This window comes from Amphiura filiformis, chromosome 2 (genome assembly GCF_039555335.1).
Source record: "Amphiura filiformis chromosome 2, Afil_fr2py, whole genome shotgun sequence".
NCBI lineage: Eukaryota > Metazoa > Echinodermata > Ophiuroidea > Amphilepidida > Amphiuridae > Amphiura > Amphiura filiformis.
In genome coordinates this window covers 21,289,257-21,310,159 of record NC_092629.1, presented here as the reverse complement: position 1 = coordinate 21,310,159, position 20,903 = coordinate 21,289,257, and the positions used below count along the sequence as shown (strand labels likewise).

At 35.8% G+C, this 20,903-nt stretch overlaps 1 protein-coding gene across 1 annotated transcript in view; it reads left to right on the top strand.

Moving 5' to 3' along the window:
- Nucleotides 1-20,903, top strand: part of LOC140145987 (uncharacterized) — a 61,420-nt gene that overhangs the window by 10,437 nt on the left and 30,080 nt on the right. Inside the window, exons 7-12 of the mRNA XM_072167722.1 lie at nt 11,355-11,468; nt 11,948-12,061; nt 12,549-12,671; nt 19,567-19,686; nt 20,150-20,272; nt 20,551-20,676. Of these exons, the coding sequence (XP_072023823.1) occupies nt 11,355-11,468; nt 11,948-12,061; nt 12,549-12,671; nt 19,567-19,686; nt 20,150-20,272; nt 20,551-20,676 (720 nt within the window). The remainder of the gene's footprint in view (nt 1-11,354; nt 11,469-11,947; nt 12,062-12,548; nt 12,672-19,566; nt 19,687-20,149; nt 20,273-20,550; nt 20,677-20,903) is intronic.

Below are 20,903 nucleotides of genomic sequence, written 5' to 3'. Positions count from 1 at the left end.
TTTTTTAAAATGTTTGCCACGGTCAAAAAATGGATTTCCTTTAAACTTTCATATTTGATGCACCTTGACCTGAAACAAACACACATGAAATAAATTTGGGAAAAATATCCCCGTTGCCATGGTAACAGCCAAATTTTCATTTTAGGCCTATTTTCACAATTTTTGCACTTTTCAGCAGTCAATTTATCAAGTTTTGAAGCCAATGTTACTAATATACACAATATATATATACTATTTTCTGTATAAGGTATGAATAGGTCAAACCTTAGATGCCGCATTGAAAGTATAAAAATAATCACCAGATGTCAGGGTGGGTTATACCATTTATTTGAAATAGGGGTGTTTTTAAATTTTTTCAAAGTATGAAAATATAACAACTTTGTATAGCTCATAAACCATATGGTAGTGCTCCGATTTCAACATCGACCACAGCATGTTGAGATGATACATTGGTCTTATGAAAAAGTTACATTTGAGCTTGGGGAAAACACATCTGTATATACAGTGTTGCCAGACATTTTCCTATTTTTCGAAATTCAACACAAATCTCACCTTAAATTAAATGATGTGAAAATGAAACATCATCCTTTCAAGGAACATTTATTAGAAAGAGAGTGTTTATTCATATCAAATTTGATCAGTTATAAGGGTCAGTGTTGTTCTAAACCACATGGGTGTTGCCATAATTGGGGTTTAATTGTGATTTGTGGATATTTTCAACTTTTTACATACAAGTCATAAAAATACCATAATGCATTTCTGTAATAAAGAAAGAAACATCAACCTCGTCATGTTGAGATGATACATTGTCCTTATGAAAAAGTTATTTTGATCTGGGGGGGTAAAGCATCAGTTTATACAGTGTTGCCAGATATTTTCCTACTTTTTCAAAATTCAACACAAGTCTCGCCCTAAGTTAAAAGATATGAAAATGAAACTTCACCTTCATACGGAACATCTTTTTAGAAAGAAAGATAATTTCCTATTCAATTTGATCATCTGGGATGGTCAGTGTTATTCTAAGCCATATGGGTGTTGCCATAGCTGGCGTTTAATATGACAATTTAGATATTTCCAGCTTTTTACAAGTCTTAAAAATAGTACACATCCTTAAAATTATTGTGGAATGAATTAGGGGTTCATTCATATATTTTCAGGGCATAAACAACCGTTTACTCATGAAAATATATGAATGAACCCCGTTCATACATACCAAAACATTTTGTGATTCTTATTTCATCAAAATAATAACAAAAAAGTTACTAAAATACGCGATTTTCCTGCACTTTCCCTACCCGGCGATCTAACATCCGGGATACCGGGCATAAACGCTGTTTATGCCCGGCTCTCGACCAATCACGCGCGCTGTTACATAGCGTGTATGTATAAACGCAAAATTAAGGTTAAAAATTAACCTAAGAACACTTAGTATGTGAATTTAAATTTTAAATTTGAGTTCGGAAAATATTTCCTTCTATACAGTATTGCCACATATGTTCAAAATTCAACGTATGTTGAGCTTTTTTTTCCAGCTTTTTCAGCTATTTTTCAGTCTTAAAAATGCCAAAATACAATGGCATGCATTCCTAAAATAAAGATGTGAAAATGAATCATCGACCTCATCATGTTGAGATGATACATTGGTTTTATGAAAAATGTACATTTGCGCTTGGGGAAAAACATCTGTTTATACAGTGTTGCCAGATATTTTCCTATTTTTTCGAAATTCAGCACTAGTTTCACCTTAGGTTGAAAATGAAAGTTTATTAGAAAGAAATGTACTTTCATATTAAATTTGATCAGTTGTATAAATGGTCAATGTTGTTCCAAACCACATGGGTGTTGCCATAATTAGGGTTAAATAGCGAGGTGTGGATATTTTGAACTTTGTACAAGTTTTAAAAATACCAAAATACCATGGTATGCATTCCTTAAAAAATATGTGAAAGAAAAACATCAACTTCACCATGTTGAAATGATACATATTTGGTCTTATGGAAAATTTACACTTAAGCTTGGGGAAAACATATGTTTATACAGTGTTGCCAGATATTTTCCTTTTTTTTCGAAATTTAACACAAGTCTCACCGTAAGTTAAATGATGCGAAAATGAAACTTCACCTTCACAAGGAAAGTTTATTAAATGAAATTTACTTTCATATTAAATTTGATCAGTTGTATAAATGGTCAGTGTTGTTCCAAACCACATGGGTGTTGCCATAATTAGGGTTTAATAGTGAGATGTGAGTCATAAGGGTTCAAATAGCGACGTTTTCGCATATTTTTTGTGGACCTGAGAGCACACAGACATATATTGAAATTTGCGATATAATACAAATTTATGGCAAATGATTAAAAATTGATATTTTTGAAATTTAACAGATCTCAAAAGTAAATTGTATAAATCTAGTGATATGTACTTAAAGTGTATGTAGCTGGAATGAAAAGCCGTCCATATGAAAATTTGACCTTTCGTATTGAAGATATAGATTTTTTCACCAAAACACCTAAAAATGTAGGTCTTTTGGGAAAAAATCTACATCTTCAGTATGAAGGTCAAATTTTTCAATTAACATTAATTAATTGATTAGTGGTCGGCTTTTCATCCCGGCTACATACACTTTAAATACACATCATTAGATTTATTAAGTTAACTTTGAGGACTGTAATATGTCAAAAAAATCAATATACATAATTTACCCTAAAATTTGTATTGTATCGCGAATTTAAAAAAAAATCAAAATTATTTGATATCAGAAGGACATTCCTCGTATTCAAAATGCAATTTGGTATGTCTGATGTGCTCTCAGGTCCGACAACAATACTGTGCAAAGGTGGGTGACCAACCCCTTAAAATACAACACAGAAAACATCAAACATGTATACTTTAAAATATACATAAAAGCCGTAATTTTTTTAACAATATACACATACTAGCTAGGCTAAAATAAATTAAAATAACATAAGATTGTTACATTGCAAAAAGATGCATATAAGAGTATAAGATAATGTTTAAATTACGCCTACCCCATATTATTAAAGCACACATCCCAACTATACTTGCAAAAAAGATATGGGGAAGAAATGGGCAAAAAACTATATAGATCCAGCAAATGTTTCGAAAGATATGAAACTAGTCAAAAACAATAATGCACAGAACCTTTTCACAGCTAGACAAATTAATGTCCAGTTACTTTTCCCGAGAGGAGCTTGCAGGAGAGTCGAAAGTATGACATTTAAAGTCATGCTGAAGAAGAAATGACCATTGAAATGTTGCATGATATTGTTGCTAATTCTCTATCATTCAAGCATTGATTCATTGATGACATGAATTTGTATGAGCTTGTAAAAAGGAAGCAGCTAACTAAAATTAAGCTTTCAAGACTGAAGGAGATTTATATGAACACTTTTGCAGATACTTGCAGGGTTAAAGCAAAATAAAAAATCACCAAATGTTGATAAGAGTTGTCTGAGGAAATATCCGTTTCAAGTAGAAAAAGAGGACTACTGGGCACAGTATACCTATGACATGACCCCGGAGGGGGTTCTCCCTGGTTAAACGTATACGGGGATGTGCCACGGTTTTGGGGGTACCTTAGCAATTTTGCTGGGTTTGCAGTGGAGACAATACGCCAAATTGGGTGCATTAAGGCAAAGTGCCTATAAAAGCGCCAAATTAGGACAAATTTGTGTGCTTTTTGGGTGTTTTTTGTGAAAAAGTGAAATACTATAGCTATAACTTTCACTATTAACTCCATTTATAGTGGCATCATCCATGTGGTTTATTCATGGCAGCGATTTCAACAATATAAATCCTAAAGTGAGACATACGTTGAATTTTGAATATATGTGATAATAACTGGCAATACTGTATAGAAGGAAATATTTAAAATTTAAATTCACATACTAAGTGTTCTTAGGGTAATTTTAACCTTAATATTGTGTTCATGCCACAATAATTTTAAGGATGTGTACTATGTTTAAGACTTGTAAAAAGCTGGAAATATCTAAATTGTCATATTAAACGCCAGCTATGGCAACACCCATATGGCTTAGAATAACACTGACCATCCCAGATGATCAAATTGAATATGAAATTAACTTTCTTTCTATAAAAAGATATGTTCCGTATGAAGGTGAAGTTTCATTTTCATATCTTTTAACTTAGGGCGAGACTTGTGTTGAATTTTTAAAAAATAGGAAAATATCTGGCAACACTGTATAAACTGACGTTTTACCCCCAGATCAAAATAACTTTTCATAAGGCCAATGTATCATCTCAACATGACGAGGTCGATGTTTTTTCTTTATTATAGAAATGCATTTTGGTATTTTTATGACTTGTAAAAAGTTGAAAATATCCACACCTCACAATTAAACCCCAGTTATGGCAACACCCATGTGGTTTATCTGGCAACACTGTATAAACTGATGTCTTACCCCGCCCCCCCCCACATCAAAATAACTTTTTCATAAGGCCAATATATCATCTCAACATGACAAGGTCGATGTTTCTTTCTTTATTATAGAAATGCATTTTGGTATTTTTATGACTTGTAAAAAGTTGAAAATATCCACAAATCACAATTAAACCCAATTATGGCAACACCCATGTGGTTTAAAACAACACTGACCATTATAACTGATCAAATTTGATATGAATAAAAACTCTCTTTCTAATAAATGTTCCTTGAAAGGATGATGGTTCATTTTCACATCATTTAACTTAAGGTGAGATTTGTGTAGAATTTCGAAAAATAGGAAAATGTCTGGCAACACTGTATATACAGATGTTTTTTCCCCAAGCTCAAATGTAACTTTTTCATAAGACCAATGTATCATCTCAACATGCTGTGGTCGATGTTGAAATTGGAACACTACCATAGGGGTTATGAGCTATACAAAGTTGGTATATTTTCATACTTTGAAAAAATTGAAAAACACCCCTATTTCAAATAAATGGTATAACCCACCCTGACACCTGGTGATTATTTTTATACTTTCATTGCGGCATCTAAGGTTTGACCTATTCATACTTTATAAAGAAAACAGTATATATATATTGTGTATATTAGTAACACTGGCTTTAAAATTTGACAATTTGACTGCTGAAAAATGCAAAAATTGTGAAAATAGGCCTAAAATTGAAATTTGCCTGTTACCATGGCAACGGGGATATTTTCCCGAAATTTTTCCCATGTGTGTTAGTTTGAGGTCAAGGTGCATCAAATATGAAAGTATAAAGAAAATCTATTTTTGACCGTGGCAACTCTATTCTCAAAAATAACAGATAGTTCCTCTTAACCCTTGTAGTACTGAGGCCACATCGGTCTATCTGCTTTAGTGGGGGTTTCCGTGCATCATTTTTAGACAAAGGTGCCAGCCGGCAGCTATGGCACGATTTAGGGGGTATTTAGTATGTGGTTTTCAGGCCTCACTAACATTCACGCCCTCTATTGAATTCCTTAAAATTTTAGGGTTTTAAAATCTATTTCTTTTGTTTTTCATTGTATTATGAGGAAAATTATGAGAATTGAAAATAAGCATCTAGAAAAAAAATTCTTATGTTTAACTTTGTTTTTATTAGGATCTGTAAATATGTTTCTTTTGTTTTCATTGTATTATGAGGAAAATTATGAGAATTGAAAATAGGCATCTAGAAAAAAGTTATTCTTATGTTTGACTTTGTTTTATTAGGATCTGTAAATCTATTTCTTTTGTTTTTCATTGTATTATGAGGAAAATTATGAGAATTGAAAATAACCATTTAGAAAAAAATCTTATGTTTGACTTTGTTTCATTAGGCTTTGCAAATATATTTCTTTTGTTTTTTATTGTATTATGAGGAAAATTATGAGAATTGAAAATAAGCATGTAGAAAAAATGTTTTTCTTATGCTTGAGTTTGTTTTATTAGGATCTGCAAATCTATTGCTTTTGTTTTTCATTGTAAATAAGCATCTAAAAAGTTATTCTTGGAATTTTGGGAAGAAATATATGTCAAGTCTAGAAAAAAAATTCTTATGTTTGACTTTGTTTTATTAGGGTTTGAAAATCTATTTCTTTTGTTTTTCATTGTATTATGAGGAAAATAATGAGAATTTAGATTTACAACCGCATATAAAACAAAGTCAAACATAAGAATTACTTCTTTCTAGATGCTTCTTTTCAATTCTCATAAATCCCTCATAATACAATGAAAAACAAAAGCAATAGACTTAATAGAAACACTAATGAAACAAAGTCAAACATTAGAATAATTTTAAAAGAATAAAAATCTATTTCTTTTGTTTTTCATTGTATTATGAGGGATTTATGAGAATTGAAAAGAAGCATTTACAAAAGTTTTTCTTATGTTTGACTTTATTTCATTAGGGTTTGAAAATCAAATTTATTTATTTTGTTTAACATTGTATTATGAGGAATATTATGAGAATCGAAAATTAGCATTTAGAAAAAAGTTATTCTTATGTTTGACTTTGTTTTATTAGGATTTGTAAATCTATTTATTTTCGTTTTTCATTGTATTATGAGGAAAATTATAAGAACTGAAAATAAGAATCTATAAAAAGGTATTCTTATGTTTGACTTTGTTTTATTAGGGTTTGTAAATATATTTCTTTTGTTTTTTATTGTATTATGAGGAAAATTATGAGAATTGAAAATAAGCATCTAAAAAGTTATTCTTATGTTTGACTTTGTTTTATTGAGAATTGAAAATTTATTGAAAAGTTAGATCTTTATATTATGTTTTGTATATTGTGATACACTTTATCCCGCATTATCCTATAGGCCTATATGCGGTATATTGTTTAGTGTCTCAAATGAATATGCGGTATTAGGGTTTCTTTTCAAAACATGTCCGGGTTTTTTTTCGACCCTAAATCGTGCCGTATCTACCAGCCGGGTTTAAATCATCTTTCTGATTTACCTGGCTGGAATTTCTAAAACATACTTCTGTGGAAGACTTCTGCAGGGGTATAGTAGATTTTAAATGGAATAGCCCATTCTATATACTTTTACACGTAGTTTTTGTTATATGGTCATCCATTTAAAGTACTAACACATAAATTAGACAGTTCATATTTGTTTACTGAGTGAACTCTTAATTTATTTATTTTATACATCTGTTATTGTTACGCACAATGAATGTGCAGCTAGCAAATTATTTTTGCACGATAGACGTAAACTACTCATTAATGCACATATCAAATGCATCCCCGGCCCCTGGGGACCCGGGGATGGTCCGGGACTTGACATCATGTGACCCGGGATTTGACTCATAATGTGTCCCGGGGGGAGCCGGGTATTGGCCGGGACTGGTATAAGACTTGACATCGGCCAAAACCCGGGAAATTTACCGGGCGAGGGCCGGGATTATGTCGCAACTTACCCGGGGTTTTCCAACCAGTAAAATGGGCCGTGAATATGGTCGTGGTTTACTAGTAGGCCTAAGGATGCCCGCATTTATAGGCCGGGGAATCCTATCACTTGGCCGTACTTGAGCCGCGGATGTATATTAATAATCTACTAAGTCACCACATTAATGTTACTTTTCATATACATGATATAAATCCATTCATAAAAAACAAAATCTTGGCTGTTGCCCGGGGTCTGTTGTTTCCAAATTTTGCAGTAGGCCATGTATCTGCTATTACGCGGGCTCTACAGTTAGCATGTTAAACCAGACCACACTGGCTTCTTGACATGCACGTGCAAACGAGAGCCTGCTATACGCTTACTTATGCCAAATGTATTGGTTTTTATTTTTTAACGTTATTTTTTAAAAGTTTTATCCACCCGCCGAGAGTAAAGTTTTAAATTATTAGGCCTACATTCAAAAACAAAACTGAACGTGACAATAAAAGAATCCATGATACTTTTGTGACATCTGCGATTGACTGCTACATGGCCATAATACTTAGTAGTGTCCATGTTCTTTATAAATTCTCAGTCGAGCTGTATTTTTCTTCTTTAAGAATATAATTATGGGTGTGTGATAGAAAAATTGAATTCAATGTCTTGTGTTAATATACATGTTTTTCAAAACTATATTGTATTTTCATGTTGGAGCGTTTAACAATATCATTAATCAGAAATCGTTGAAAGGATATTTTAAATAATATCCAAAATGACAACCTCGTGAAACAAAATATTGATAACTTGTGCGCCAAAAGTTATAGATAGTGATAGTGATAGATGATCATTTTATTTTGAACAGGATACAAGGTAGCCCTATTTGGATGAGGTATGGGCCTTTACAGAATAGCCTCATTATAATTGAAGTTGCATTTTGGATTGATATAAAAAAATAAAATAAAATTACGTGCTTAAAATGTTTATGCAAAGATCGAACATTCGCCACTCCCGTATCCTGGACAGATGTAAATGCAGTGATCTGTTTCTTTCAAATCTTTGATGGTTTAATCATATAGACCTACATGTACGATATTCCTGGTTTATTCCTGGCATTTTCCTACCCGCCATTCATGCCTCGTAATATATTTAAAACAAGCATGCATATTTTATATAGTAATGGCACACAGGGATCCTCTCTTGCCCCGTTCCCACTGTAAAGCAGCGTTTTTGCCGAACCATGAAATGGTTTCAGCCTATATTATTTGCCTTTCTAAGTTCCTTACATACTCAGCAATATTTTGGTCTCAAATGGGCATCCAGTTGGGCGCATTAGTCTCCACTGAAAACCCACCAATTGATACACCAAAATCACTGAAATGTACCCCGAAACTGTGGCAACAATAAAGGGATATATAACAATTTTCTGATTCAATGCCTATATGTAAACTGTCAACGTTTAAGCCCGCGCGTTGATACTCAAGTAAGCAAGTAGGCCTACACCAAATATATATAGGAAGGAAAGAATTACGCTGCTCTGCGCTAGTAACGAGAATCTAGGTAGCCTAATTTTGTTATCGTTTTTAGATTGTTAAGGTGAGTAACTGACGTATTTGCAATGGAACACACATATGCCTATATTTGAAGCGTTTGAATCCACCCAGCATGTCCAGAGTTCGGCAGTCCATTAGAGACATATACCTGCCGCGCCGAATTTTGAACCCGTATGACAAGATTGCCGCGAAATAAAAACCATATTAAGATCCAGGCCTATATCCGATGCTCAGGGCCGGGAACTTGGGCCGAGGAATACCCGGGGTTTGCATCGGTTTGCATCGGTTTGCATCGGATATTCGCCCCCGGGGCCGGGGAGTGGCTGAGAGGGGTGCCCGGGTGGGTCCGGGGCTGGCCGGGTGTTTACCCGGGACTTGAACTTTTAAACCCAAAATCCACGGCCCACGACCCGGCCATCCCCGGGTCCCCAGGGGCCGGGGATGCATTTGATATGTGCATAAGACACAGAGCAATCCTGAATGTGAACGGCGCGTACACGCTCCGAAATACATGCGCAATTACGAGTTTCAGTAACCTAATGCACACTACAGGTCAAAGTTGGTTACAAAGAGGCCTGTAAGTGCCAAAAGATCTAAAATCTGTACTTTGATTGCTTACTCAGATGATTATATCATACAATTAATCAATCAGCTGCACTGTAAGAAAGACAGCAGTGTCTACTACGTGAAGTGGATACACTGAGCGGGCAAATGCCTAACCCTTTGTAACCGGTGTAAGCATTCGAGTTCAAAGTGCAACTAGAATTTATACCGTTCGTAATTAAGGTCATGTGACACAAAACTATATAGCACATTAGGCCACAATATCCTATCACCATACCAAGTTGATCGGTCATTGCGTTTAAGCTGCATAGTGGATAATTGAAAATTTAGCAAATTAGGCCTATGAAAATAAGCTCGTTTTTATAGTCATGAATGTGCAAAACGACACAAACAATGCAGTACACCAAGCCACCATATCATATCACCGGACCCATACTAAGTTGAGCCGTTAATGCGTTTAAGCTGCACAGTGGATTAATGATTTTGCTTCCACCAAGCCAGCGAACGAACCAGATGAGTCGCACAGACTGCCGCCATCTGCTCCACGCCTTCATTACCTCGCGCTTAGACAATGGAAATGTTCTACTAAATGGAATTACTGAACAACAGCTTAGAAAACTTCAACTTATACAGAACTCTGCCGCACGCGTTTTGACAAACACTCGCAAATATGATCATATCACACCCATTATGAATCTGCACTGGCTTCCCCGTACGTGAAAGAATTGTATTTAAAACTCTTCTCAAATGGAAAAGGATTGAACAACATTGCACCTTCTTACATCACGGACCTTCTTGTTCCATACACACCTGCACGCACTCTAAGATCGTCAGACAAATGTCTATTAAAAATTCCACGATCTTATTATTCTCTGGGAGACCGTGCTTTTTCTACTGTTGCACCAAAACTTTGGAACTCGCTTCCCTATAATCTGAGACAATCAATTTCTGTTGATCAGTTCAAATCTGGACTCAAGACTTTCTTATTCAATGCTGCGTATAATGTCAGTGTTTGATTTATCATGCTTTTATACTGTTCGGTATTTTTGTTTCACATGTATTAAGGATTAGTTGGTTTCGTGTTGATTGCATTTTGTATGAAACTATATTGAGCTAACAATTTGGATAGCTGATTTGTTTTAATCAGCTATACTTTTTTGTTAACTCTGTTTTCATGTTTACTTGTATGTGTATCTTGTTTTTTGCGCCTTGGATTAGATTTAATTTTCTAGATAAATGGCGCATTATAAATACTTATTTATTTATTATTATTATTATTATTATTATTATTATTAGTGTTATTATTATTATTATTATTATTATTATTATTATTATTATTATTATTATTAATGCCAGCACGTTGTGGGGGCCAACAATTATGTCCACCTAAACATATGAAGAGCTTAGTTTCAAAACCCCTTACATCTACTTAAGCAGTTTTGAGAACACATCAAAAAATCATCAAAAAATCACTGGTATAAGGGGGTTTTCAACAAAAGCAGTTTTTGGCGGGATGCTTGGGTAGGATAAGCAACCCGCTAAAAACGGTTTTTGTTGAAAACCCCTTATATCAGTGATTTTTTGATGATTTTTGATGTGTTCTCAAAATTGCTCAAGTGGATGTAAGGGGTTTTGAAACTAAGCTCTTCATAAAGATTTTATGCAGATATCAGCGGGAAAAGTTCTATTGTTATTGGCTACTAACATGACTAAGATGAACCAGGTAATTATCCAATTACAGGCACTGTAGTAAAGGGCAATGTACAGTGTGTGAAGTGGATTCACTATGTAGCCAGTGTGAACATTAGAAGTCAAAGGGTATAAGCACAGCATTCCTTTAATTAGCTGTCATTCATTTTTTATTGTTCAATAATGTATCTAGATATCGATGAATGCGCTAGTGATCCATGTATTAACGGAGGTTCATGCGATGATGATATTGCTGGATTTGCCTGTCGGTGTCCGGCAGGATATGAAGGGACACACTGTGAACAAGGTAGGTCTTATGACCATAGGCAGTGGGCTGTTCTAGTTGAAATCCATACACCCTCTATGCAAGAGTGGACCTTAATGTCCCTTATGGAGTCACCCATGCAGGTAACCTCATATGAAATTCACACTCTCTGTGTGGAAGATAAAGGGTATGTCTTGCATATAGGGTATATGGATTTCAACTGGAATAGCCCAACGAATTTCTATATCATTATTAGTAAACAAAACATTGAGGGTTGAGAGCAAGAAAGCTTTAACTCACAATGATCAGCTCCCACAAGACGAGCATAAAGTTGCTTGCCAGGCACTCTATTATACAGTCCATATATATTTTATATACTTCCAGTAATCAATTCTACAAGTGGGTGTTTGTCAAGCAGATTGAATGAGAAACATTCTGTAAACACCTTTTTTTGATAAGAGATCATTTCAATGAGCTCATGATTCTGACATCATAACCATTCTTATAATCCAATTATCCAGATACCGACGAATGTGCCAGTGATCCATGTACGAACGGAGGGGCCTGTTATGATGGCACGAACAGATTTGTATGTCAGTGTCTGGAAGGATATGCAGGGCAATTTTGTAATCACGGTAGGTCTAATGACTATAGTCGAGGAATATGTTTATCGGTGTCTTACCTGATATGGCAATACCTGGCTGATTTACATGTACTGATCAAATAAAGACCTACGTATATCTTAACCCTGGTATAATGGAAACTTATATTGGCCTTCATAACTACTAAATTATTGGTCTAAAGTATATGAAGGTATTAAGATTGCAAAGATTTGACGAACTTTGAGAAATTTTTATCTAGAAATGTCAACCATTTTTGGTAAAGTTAAAGAAGAAAAAGAAGTTATATTGGTTTAAAATACTCCTTATCTGATATTTATCCTTGATTTTGCAAGTGTTTCAAATCCAAAACTGCCCATCCCCTGGACGAATTAGGGTTATTGTTTATTGATAAAGTTTCGGAAACTAATTTTGTAGCATGTTGTATATTTTTGTTTGTTACAGCATCTCCGACTTTCGGTATCAGATTAATGATTTTAACATTTTACCTACTATGATTTAGACACTGATGAATGCTCAACTAATCGGCATACCTGTCACCAGTATGCTACTTGTGATAATACATTTGGCAGCTATACATGCTCATGTAGACGAGGGTTTACGGGAGACGGAACGTATTGTAATGGTAAGCGTGTGTGATGTCTTTGTCTTTTGGTATATCAATGACCCCTTTTTGTAGGCCAATGTTGGTATATGAAAGGGTTTCTTTCCAATGTTCTCAGATTTTTTCAGAAATAGTCCAATTTTCACTCAATCTAGCCAAATTTTGCCCCAATCTAGCTAAAATTTTTGAAATTTCCCCCAAATTCGGGGGAAAATTGTTAAAAACCAAGACAATTTGAATTAAATTTGGCCGAAAATTTTGGCAATTTGTATATCGATGGGACCAAATGTCTTGAAAAATTGGTATATTGATGGGTCCACTTTCAAATTCCCAGCGGTACACCCTACAAAAACCAAACTTGAGTACGCCCCCACCCGGGAGTGTCCGTAAGTAGGATATGTTTATGTTATGTACCAAGTATTCTTCAAGTAGTTGTTTCCGGTATTCTACATTAAAAGAGGACCTACCTTGATCACATGAACACGCGCGCGTGTTCCTTTATATCCAATCTGGACACCGATATACAAATCCATTGATACTATCTTCGCTGGTACATCCGTTGCTGCACGAATTAGAAGCACATCTGTCAATATCTGTTAGTCATGGTCATAACCTGTTTGTTTTGCCTTTAATCTAAAAAGTTAAGGCGGCTACAAAAATGTTTTCATTTATTCTGCTTACCCTGGAATTATGGATGCTAAATTGTTGGGCTAAAGTATATAATACAGGTAAATGAAGTATTTCTTGGCCAAACTGGAACACTATGAACGCTAGTGGCTCCGCGATAAACACACGCACACATAGCGCGGTACAAAAGAAAGCATACACGCGCCGTACATTGCGTACACGCTTAGTACGTTATATGGACGCAACGCGCATGTTCCAGTTTGGACAAGAAATACTAAATTTTACTGTAGTTTACATAATAATAGCAAAGACTTTACAAATCCACCTGTGAGGAAGTCATCCAAAACGATTCTTTTAAATAATTTTTTTTTCGTTTGCTCTGTCTGATTATCGCGTGACTAAAAAGAACTTGGTCACGCGTTACTACATAGCTTGACCAGCGAATGAGATGCCGATGTGATGATGACGTATTTCAATTAGCCAATTAGAACTACACTTCCGCTATTGTGTATACGCCACAAACTGAGCCTAGTAAACGTTGAGAGAAATTTTGAAAAAAAAAGTCATATAAAAGCCCGATTTATAGTCCCAAATATGAACAGTTTTGCTCTTATTGAAAACTTGATCTAATTTCACCAAAATCGAAAAGTATTTGTTAGATTGTTTTAATTATTATTATTATTCAAAACCTTATTTCAAGCATATTAAATGAAAACATTTCTATAATCACCATAACTTTTTAGAAGAAAATCAAAATAGAAGGCTTTATAACTTAGAGATATCGACCAATGTGCTTCCACTTCGTGTAACAAATTGTATCAATGAATTGTATACCGGTGTCCAACAGGATAAGCAGGGACTAGTTGAATCATTTTCTTACGATCCGTGACCATTCATAGCATACCTTTGTTTCTCTGTGGATTTGACTAGATGGACATATTCTAAGAAAAAATAGCTCCTATGTCCCTCCCAAAAATGGCGGGAAAATCTATTTATAGCTCATTTTTCAAAATGGCCGCCGGTGACATTTTGAAAAACATGAATATCTGTATACCATGTTCTGGATAGGCTATAATGACAAATAATATGCCGTTTTCCATTATCTTTGGCATGCCCAACCTTTTAAGATAAAATTCAAAGTGTTGAGAGGTTATCTTGACCCCTAAATCCAAGATGGCCGCCAGTTCCATATTGAAAAACATGAAAATCGATATATCATGAAGTGGATAGGCTATAATAACAAACAATGTGTCGTTTTCAACTATATTTGGCATGCAAAACCGTTTAAGATCATATTCAAAGAGTTTGGGGTCACATTGACCCCTAAATCCAAGATGGCCGCCAGCGCCATATTGACAAAAACATGAAAATCTATATACCATGAAGTGGATAGGCTATACTGACAAACAATGTGTCGTTTTCCACTATTTTTGGCATGCCAAATCTTTTTTGTCATTATTCAAAGTGTTTGGGGGTCATCATGAACCCTAAGTCCAAGATGGCCGCCAGCGCCATATTGAAAAACATGAAAATCGAGATATCATGAAGTGGATTGACTATAATAACCAACAATATGTCGTTTTCAACTATTTTTGGCATGCAAAACCATTTAAGATCATATTCAAAGAGTTTGGGGTCTCCTTGACCCCTAAATCCAAGATGGCCGCCAGCACCATATTGACAAAAAAATGAAGTGAATAGGCTATACTGACAAATATTCCACTATTTTTGGCATGCCAAGCCTTTTCATGTCGTATTCAAAGTGTTTGGTGGCATCTTGACCCCTAAATCCAAGATGACTGTCTAAGCCATGTCGAAAAACTTGAACATCGATATTTAAGGTGTGACACACATGAGGCCAATACTTATTTTTATTCAATTACTTATACTATAGATTTTGAAAGTGTTACTTTTGAAAGTGAGACTGATAAACTAGTATGCATGCTGAAAGATCATTGCCCTGTAAAAGACAGTTTGAAAAAAGTAGAGAAATGGGAGAACATTAAGGACAAATGGAAGGGCCTTGATAAATTTCAACATGTCAATACAGCAGTGTAATGGAATAAAGGACCTAAAGGTGATCATATGCATGCTACTTGTTGTACCACGATGTCTAACACACACGCTCACTGCCAAGCCACAAAACGCAAGCACACATCTGAGAAATAAAAAAAAAGGCTGGGATGTCCGGTCAGCAATCATCTTTCTCAAGACCTCCTCCCAAGAAACTTCGTTCAAGTATAGGTGTTCTGCATGATAAGGCATTGAGCGTCCATAAAAGTCTGGTAACCGGGACAAAGGTCTGGTAACCGGGACAAAAACACTTTTGTTACTTTTGACACAAGATGCATGGAAAAGGTTCAAGGCACACACTATCTACATTGCAGATGAGGATACAAGAGAGCGGTTAGATATGTTAATACCGTCAATCCCAGACGGGCAAACAGCATTTGGCTTGGAAATCAGAAACCACCGTCATTGCTGGCGTCAATATGTCAGTAATCAAGCGAGAGATACTATCAGTGAAAATGCTTAATTCTTTCAACATATCCAACAAGTCGTATTTAAAGATCGTGAAATACGCACCCTTGCAGGACTGCTCCAAGATTACATTCGCATTACTTCAAACTACGGGCATAGGATTTCACGTACGTATTCAGAAGAAAGTTAGTGAGCTTGTGTATGATACATGCACTTCCGATACATACATCGAGGCCGCGCTGTTATCACTGGGAATAACGGATGACCAGTTGGTCAAGAATGTCGCAACACGACTCAGCGAACAGGTCATCGAAACAACCACTGTTCCTTGGCCCCCGTATATACATGAGGTGGAGCAAGCTGAAAACTTGAGTGAGCTCCTACTAAAGTTCCTTACCTGGTTGAAAAAACTGATGACAACCCAAAGGTCCGATCAATTGCGTCAATCTTAGGGAGAGATCGTAATTTACGACAGGGAGGAATGGGCATTTTGAGGGTGGAACCCGAATTTTTTATTTGATCTTGAGGTGGAACCAGGAGGGGGATTGTTAAGTTTAAAAGGGGTAATCTGACAATTCGTCGTCCGTATTCCATAGTGGCGTATAGTGGGGCGCCGCGAATAAACAACTTTTCGAGAAAATCGGGTTTGAAGAAATGCCAATTTAAAATCGAGTTGTGTAAATCAGACATTCATTATATTTTGTAAATGATGTGAAATTTCTGTAGTAAACTAAATAGATTTTATTGTTATATATTTTCAAAATAAATAAATACATACTATTGCTGGCAAACTGACAATAAAACTATACGTCACTATGGAAAACGAACAAAACGCAATACCCTAACCTTACGTTAACCGTACGCCACCTCGGTCGCCGTGTAATCCCTATGGCGTTACTTTTTTTCGTCGTTCGTATTCCATAGTGGCGTATAGGTCCGATACGCGTACGCCACTATGACATACGATGTTTTTCATTTTGCCGATATTTCATAATTATAAAATGTGTATAAAAAGTGGCGTATGGTCGATACGCCACTATGGAATACAAAAATGTCACTTTGTAACTATACGCCACATTTAATTAATTAATTACTAATTAATTAGCTAATTATGACTGATGAGACTTAGAAAAATGAAAGAGAACATCATTAAAAACATAATGTGCCAATTTTCAAAAAAATGACCAAAAATCACTATACGCCACTATGGAATACAGCCGACGAATTTTGAGGGGATGCGAGGGGGGGAAAGCAAATTTTCAAATTTCTCCCTTGTTTTCACGAATTTCTCTATTTAAAACTTAACAATCCCCCTCCTGATTCAACAAAAAATCGACCCCCCATAAAAAAAATCGGCCCCCCTTCAAAATGCCAACCCCTGTCGTAAATAACGATTGCTCTCTAAGATTGACGAAATTGATCAGGCCTTTGGGTTGTCATCAGCTGAACCTGTGTTAGATTTTTCAACTAGGTAATGAGCTTTAGTAGGAGCTCACTAAAGTTTTCATCTTGCTCCAACTCATGCATGTACGTGGGCCAAGGAATAGTGGTTCTTTTGATGACCTGTTCTCTAAGTCGTGTTGCGACATTCGTGACCAACTGGTCATCCGTTACTCCCAGTGATAACAGCGCGGCCTCAATGTATGTACCGGCAGCTCTTGTATCATACACAAGCTCACTAACATTCTTCTGAATACGTTCGTGAAATCCTATGACTTTTCCAAATTCTTTGATCAGAAGTTCCTTGAGGTAGCTGGACCTTACTTGGGAAAAGTGCCCGTAGTTTGAAGTAATGCGAATGTAATCTTGGAGCAGTCCTTCAAGGGTGCGTATTTCACGATCTTTAAATACGACTTGTTGGATATGTTGAAAGAACAAAGCTTGAGCCTCCCGAAGGTTAACATGCTGTAGATGCTCTGCATTTTCACTGAGGTTATCCCTCGCATGATTGCTGATATATTGACGCCAGCAATAACGGTGGTATCTGATTTCCAAGCCAAATGCTGTTTGCCTGTCTGGGATTGACGGTATTAACATATCTAACCGCTCCCTTGTATTCTCATCTGCAATGAAGATAGTGTGTGCCTTGACCCTTTTCCATGCATCTTGTGTCAAAAGTAATAAAAGTGTTTTTGTCCCGGTTACCAGACTTTTGTGGACGCACAATGCCTTATCATGAAGAACACCTGTACTTGAACGAAGTTTCTTGGGAGGAGGTCCTGAGAAAGATGATTGCTGACCGGACATCCCAGCCTTTTTTTGTTATTCCTCAGATTTGTGCTTGCGTTTTGTGGCTTGGCAGTGAGCGTGTGTGTTAGACATCGTGGTACAACAAGTAGCACGCATATGATAACCCTTAGGTCCTTTATCCCATTCCACTGTTGTATTGACATGTTGAAATTTATCAAGGCCCTTCCATTGTAAAAAAATGTCCTTAATGTTCTCCCATTTCTCTACTTTTTCTAAACTGTCTTTTACATGGCAATGATCTTTCAGCATGCATTCTAGTGTATCAGTCTCTTGGTTGCTCTATAGCTCTTCAGTGTCTGTTCTGTTCTGTTCTCCATCACATGCTCTTAACGTGCAACTTCCCTGAAAGAACAAAGGTACCACTTTCAAAATCTATAGTATAAGTAATTGAGTAAAGATAAGTATTGGCCTCATGTGTGTCACATCTTAAATATCGATGTTCATGTTTTTCGACATGGCTTAGTCAGTCATCTTGGATTTAGGGGTCAAGATGCCCCCAAACATTTTGAATACGACATGAAAAGGCTTGGCATAGTTGAATATTTGTCAGTATAGCCTTTCCACTTCATGTTTTTGTCAATATGGTGCTGGCGGCCATCTTGGATATAGGAGTCAAGGTGGCCCCAAACTCTTTGAATATGATCTTAAATAGTTTTGCATGCCAAAATAGTTAAAAACGACACATTGTTGGTTATTATAGTAAATCCACTTCATGATATATCGATTTCCATGTTTTTCAATATGGCGCTGGCGGCCATCCTGGATTTAGGGTTCAAGATGACCCCCAAACACTTTGAATATGGCAAAAAAAGAGCTGGCATGCCAAAAATAGTGGAAAACGACACATTGTTTTTTAGTATAGCCTATCCACTTCATGGTATATAGATTTTCATGTTTTTGTCAATATGGCGCTGGCAGCCATCTTGGATTTAGGGGTCAATGTGACCCCAAACTCTTTGAATATTATATTAAACGGTTTTGCATGCCAAATATAGTTGAAAACGACTCAACACTTTGAATTTTATCTTAAAAGGTTGGGAATGCCAAAGATAGTGGAAAACGGCATATTATTTGTCATTATAGCCTATCCAGAACATGGTATATAGATATTCATGTTTTTCAAAATGTCACCGGCGGCCATTTTGAAAAATGAGTTTTAAATATATTTTCCCGCCATTTTGGGGAGGGACATAGGAGCTATATTTTCTTAGAATATGTCCATCTAGTCAAATCCACAGAGAAACAAAGGTATGCTATGAATGGTCACGGATCGTAAGAAAATGATTCAACTAGACGCTATGTGATCAAGGCAGGTCGTTTTACAATGTACAATATCGGAAATAACTACTTTTTTGAACATGTACATAAACAAGGCAATTTGATGGTTTGAAGAGTCTTCTCAGAAACATCAAAGCGCAATACAATTCCAAACTAACAACTACACCTACATTACTATTCAGCTCAGAAACTATACAATAGTCTAGCCACTGCCTAAAAAGAACGCGTTCTTGTTCAATATCACTTGATACAGTGGCTTAAGCTTTTTCTTGAATTTCAGATATAGATGAGTGCGATCTTGTGGGAGCTTGTGATCCCAATGCTAGATGTAATAATCTACTAGGAAGTTATGAATGCATCTGCAACAATGGGTTTACAAAAGATGTTGATATATGTATTGGTAAGGTGGCCCCCATTTCACATCATCTTATAAAATATGGGTAGTCAGGTTAATCGAAAGGTGGATATCTCTTTTTGTTCTTGCATCATACCCAGCAAATACAAAAAAATGTATGTAAAACGTTATAACAAATGTTTATAATCTTAAAGAAGAAGAAGAAGAAGACGAAGAGGAGGAAGAAGAAATAGAAAAATAAGAAGCAACAGCAAGAAGAAGAAAATGAGAAGGCGTAGCAAGGTGATTGTGAAGTTCAATATATTGGTTTTAAATGCTTCTTATCTTATATTTATCATTAGTTTTGCCAGTATTTCAAATCCAAATGCCCCTCCCCTGGAGGGTTATTATCATGTTATATTGAAATCAAGTAGACTAATGTTGTTGCAAGTTATATATTAATTTGTACAGCATCTCCGTTGGTAGTATTTGAATGATTTTAACATTTTCACATCACACTATGATTTAGACATCGACGAATGCTCAACTAATCAGCATGCCTGTCACCTGAATGCAAATTGTGATAATACACGTGGGAGCTACGCATGCTCATGTAAACCTGGATTTACAGGGGATGGAACTTATTGCAATGGTAAGCGTGTGTGTGATGTGGATGCGGGTGTTTGGGGGTGTGTGAAGGTGTGTGTTTTGTGCTTTTCTGGTTTGTGTTTCTTTGAGTAAATGTAAGTAAATGCATGGTCACAAGTTCCTAATATACAAGTACATAATATTGCGCTCACCAGTTCAATGATGAAAGCTGATGAAGATGATTGGGGTATCTGTAAGCATGGAAGTAATACATATTACTTCCATGCTGTAAGTAACACTGCCACACTTCCAACATTTTGCTACTTCTTATACTTTCCATAGATATCAATGAGTGTGAATCTACCAACTTGAACAATTGCAGCATGAATGCCTACTGTGCAAACGGTGAGGGAAGCTACGCGTGCTTTTGCAATGAGGGATATACAGGAACGGGTATTATATGTGACGGTATGTAAATTTATTCTAATCATATCACTTACATAATTATGGTAATATCAATCAATCATTGGCATTTATAGAACGTTTTGCACTGAGGCACTAAAAACTAGGCACAAAGAGGAAAGAAAGCAGCGATGGTATTCAAAGAAGGAGAAACATGCATGCAAAATGGAAACTTCTACAGTAATTTAAAGCAATAAAGGTCATTGTTTGCAGACAATTTTGAAGATATGATG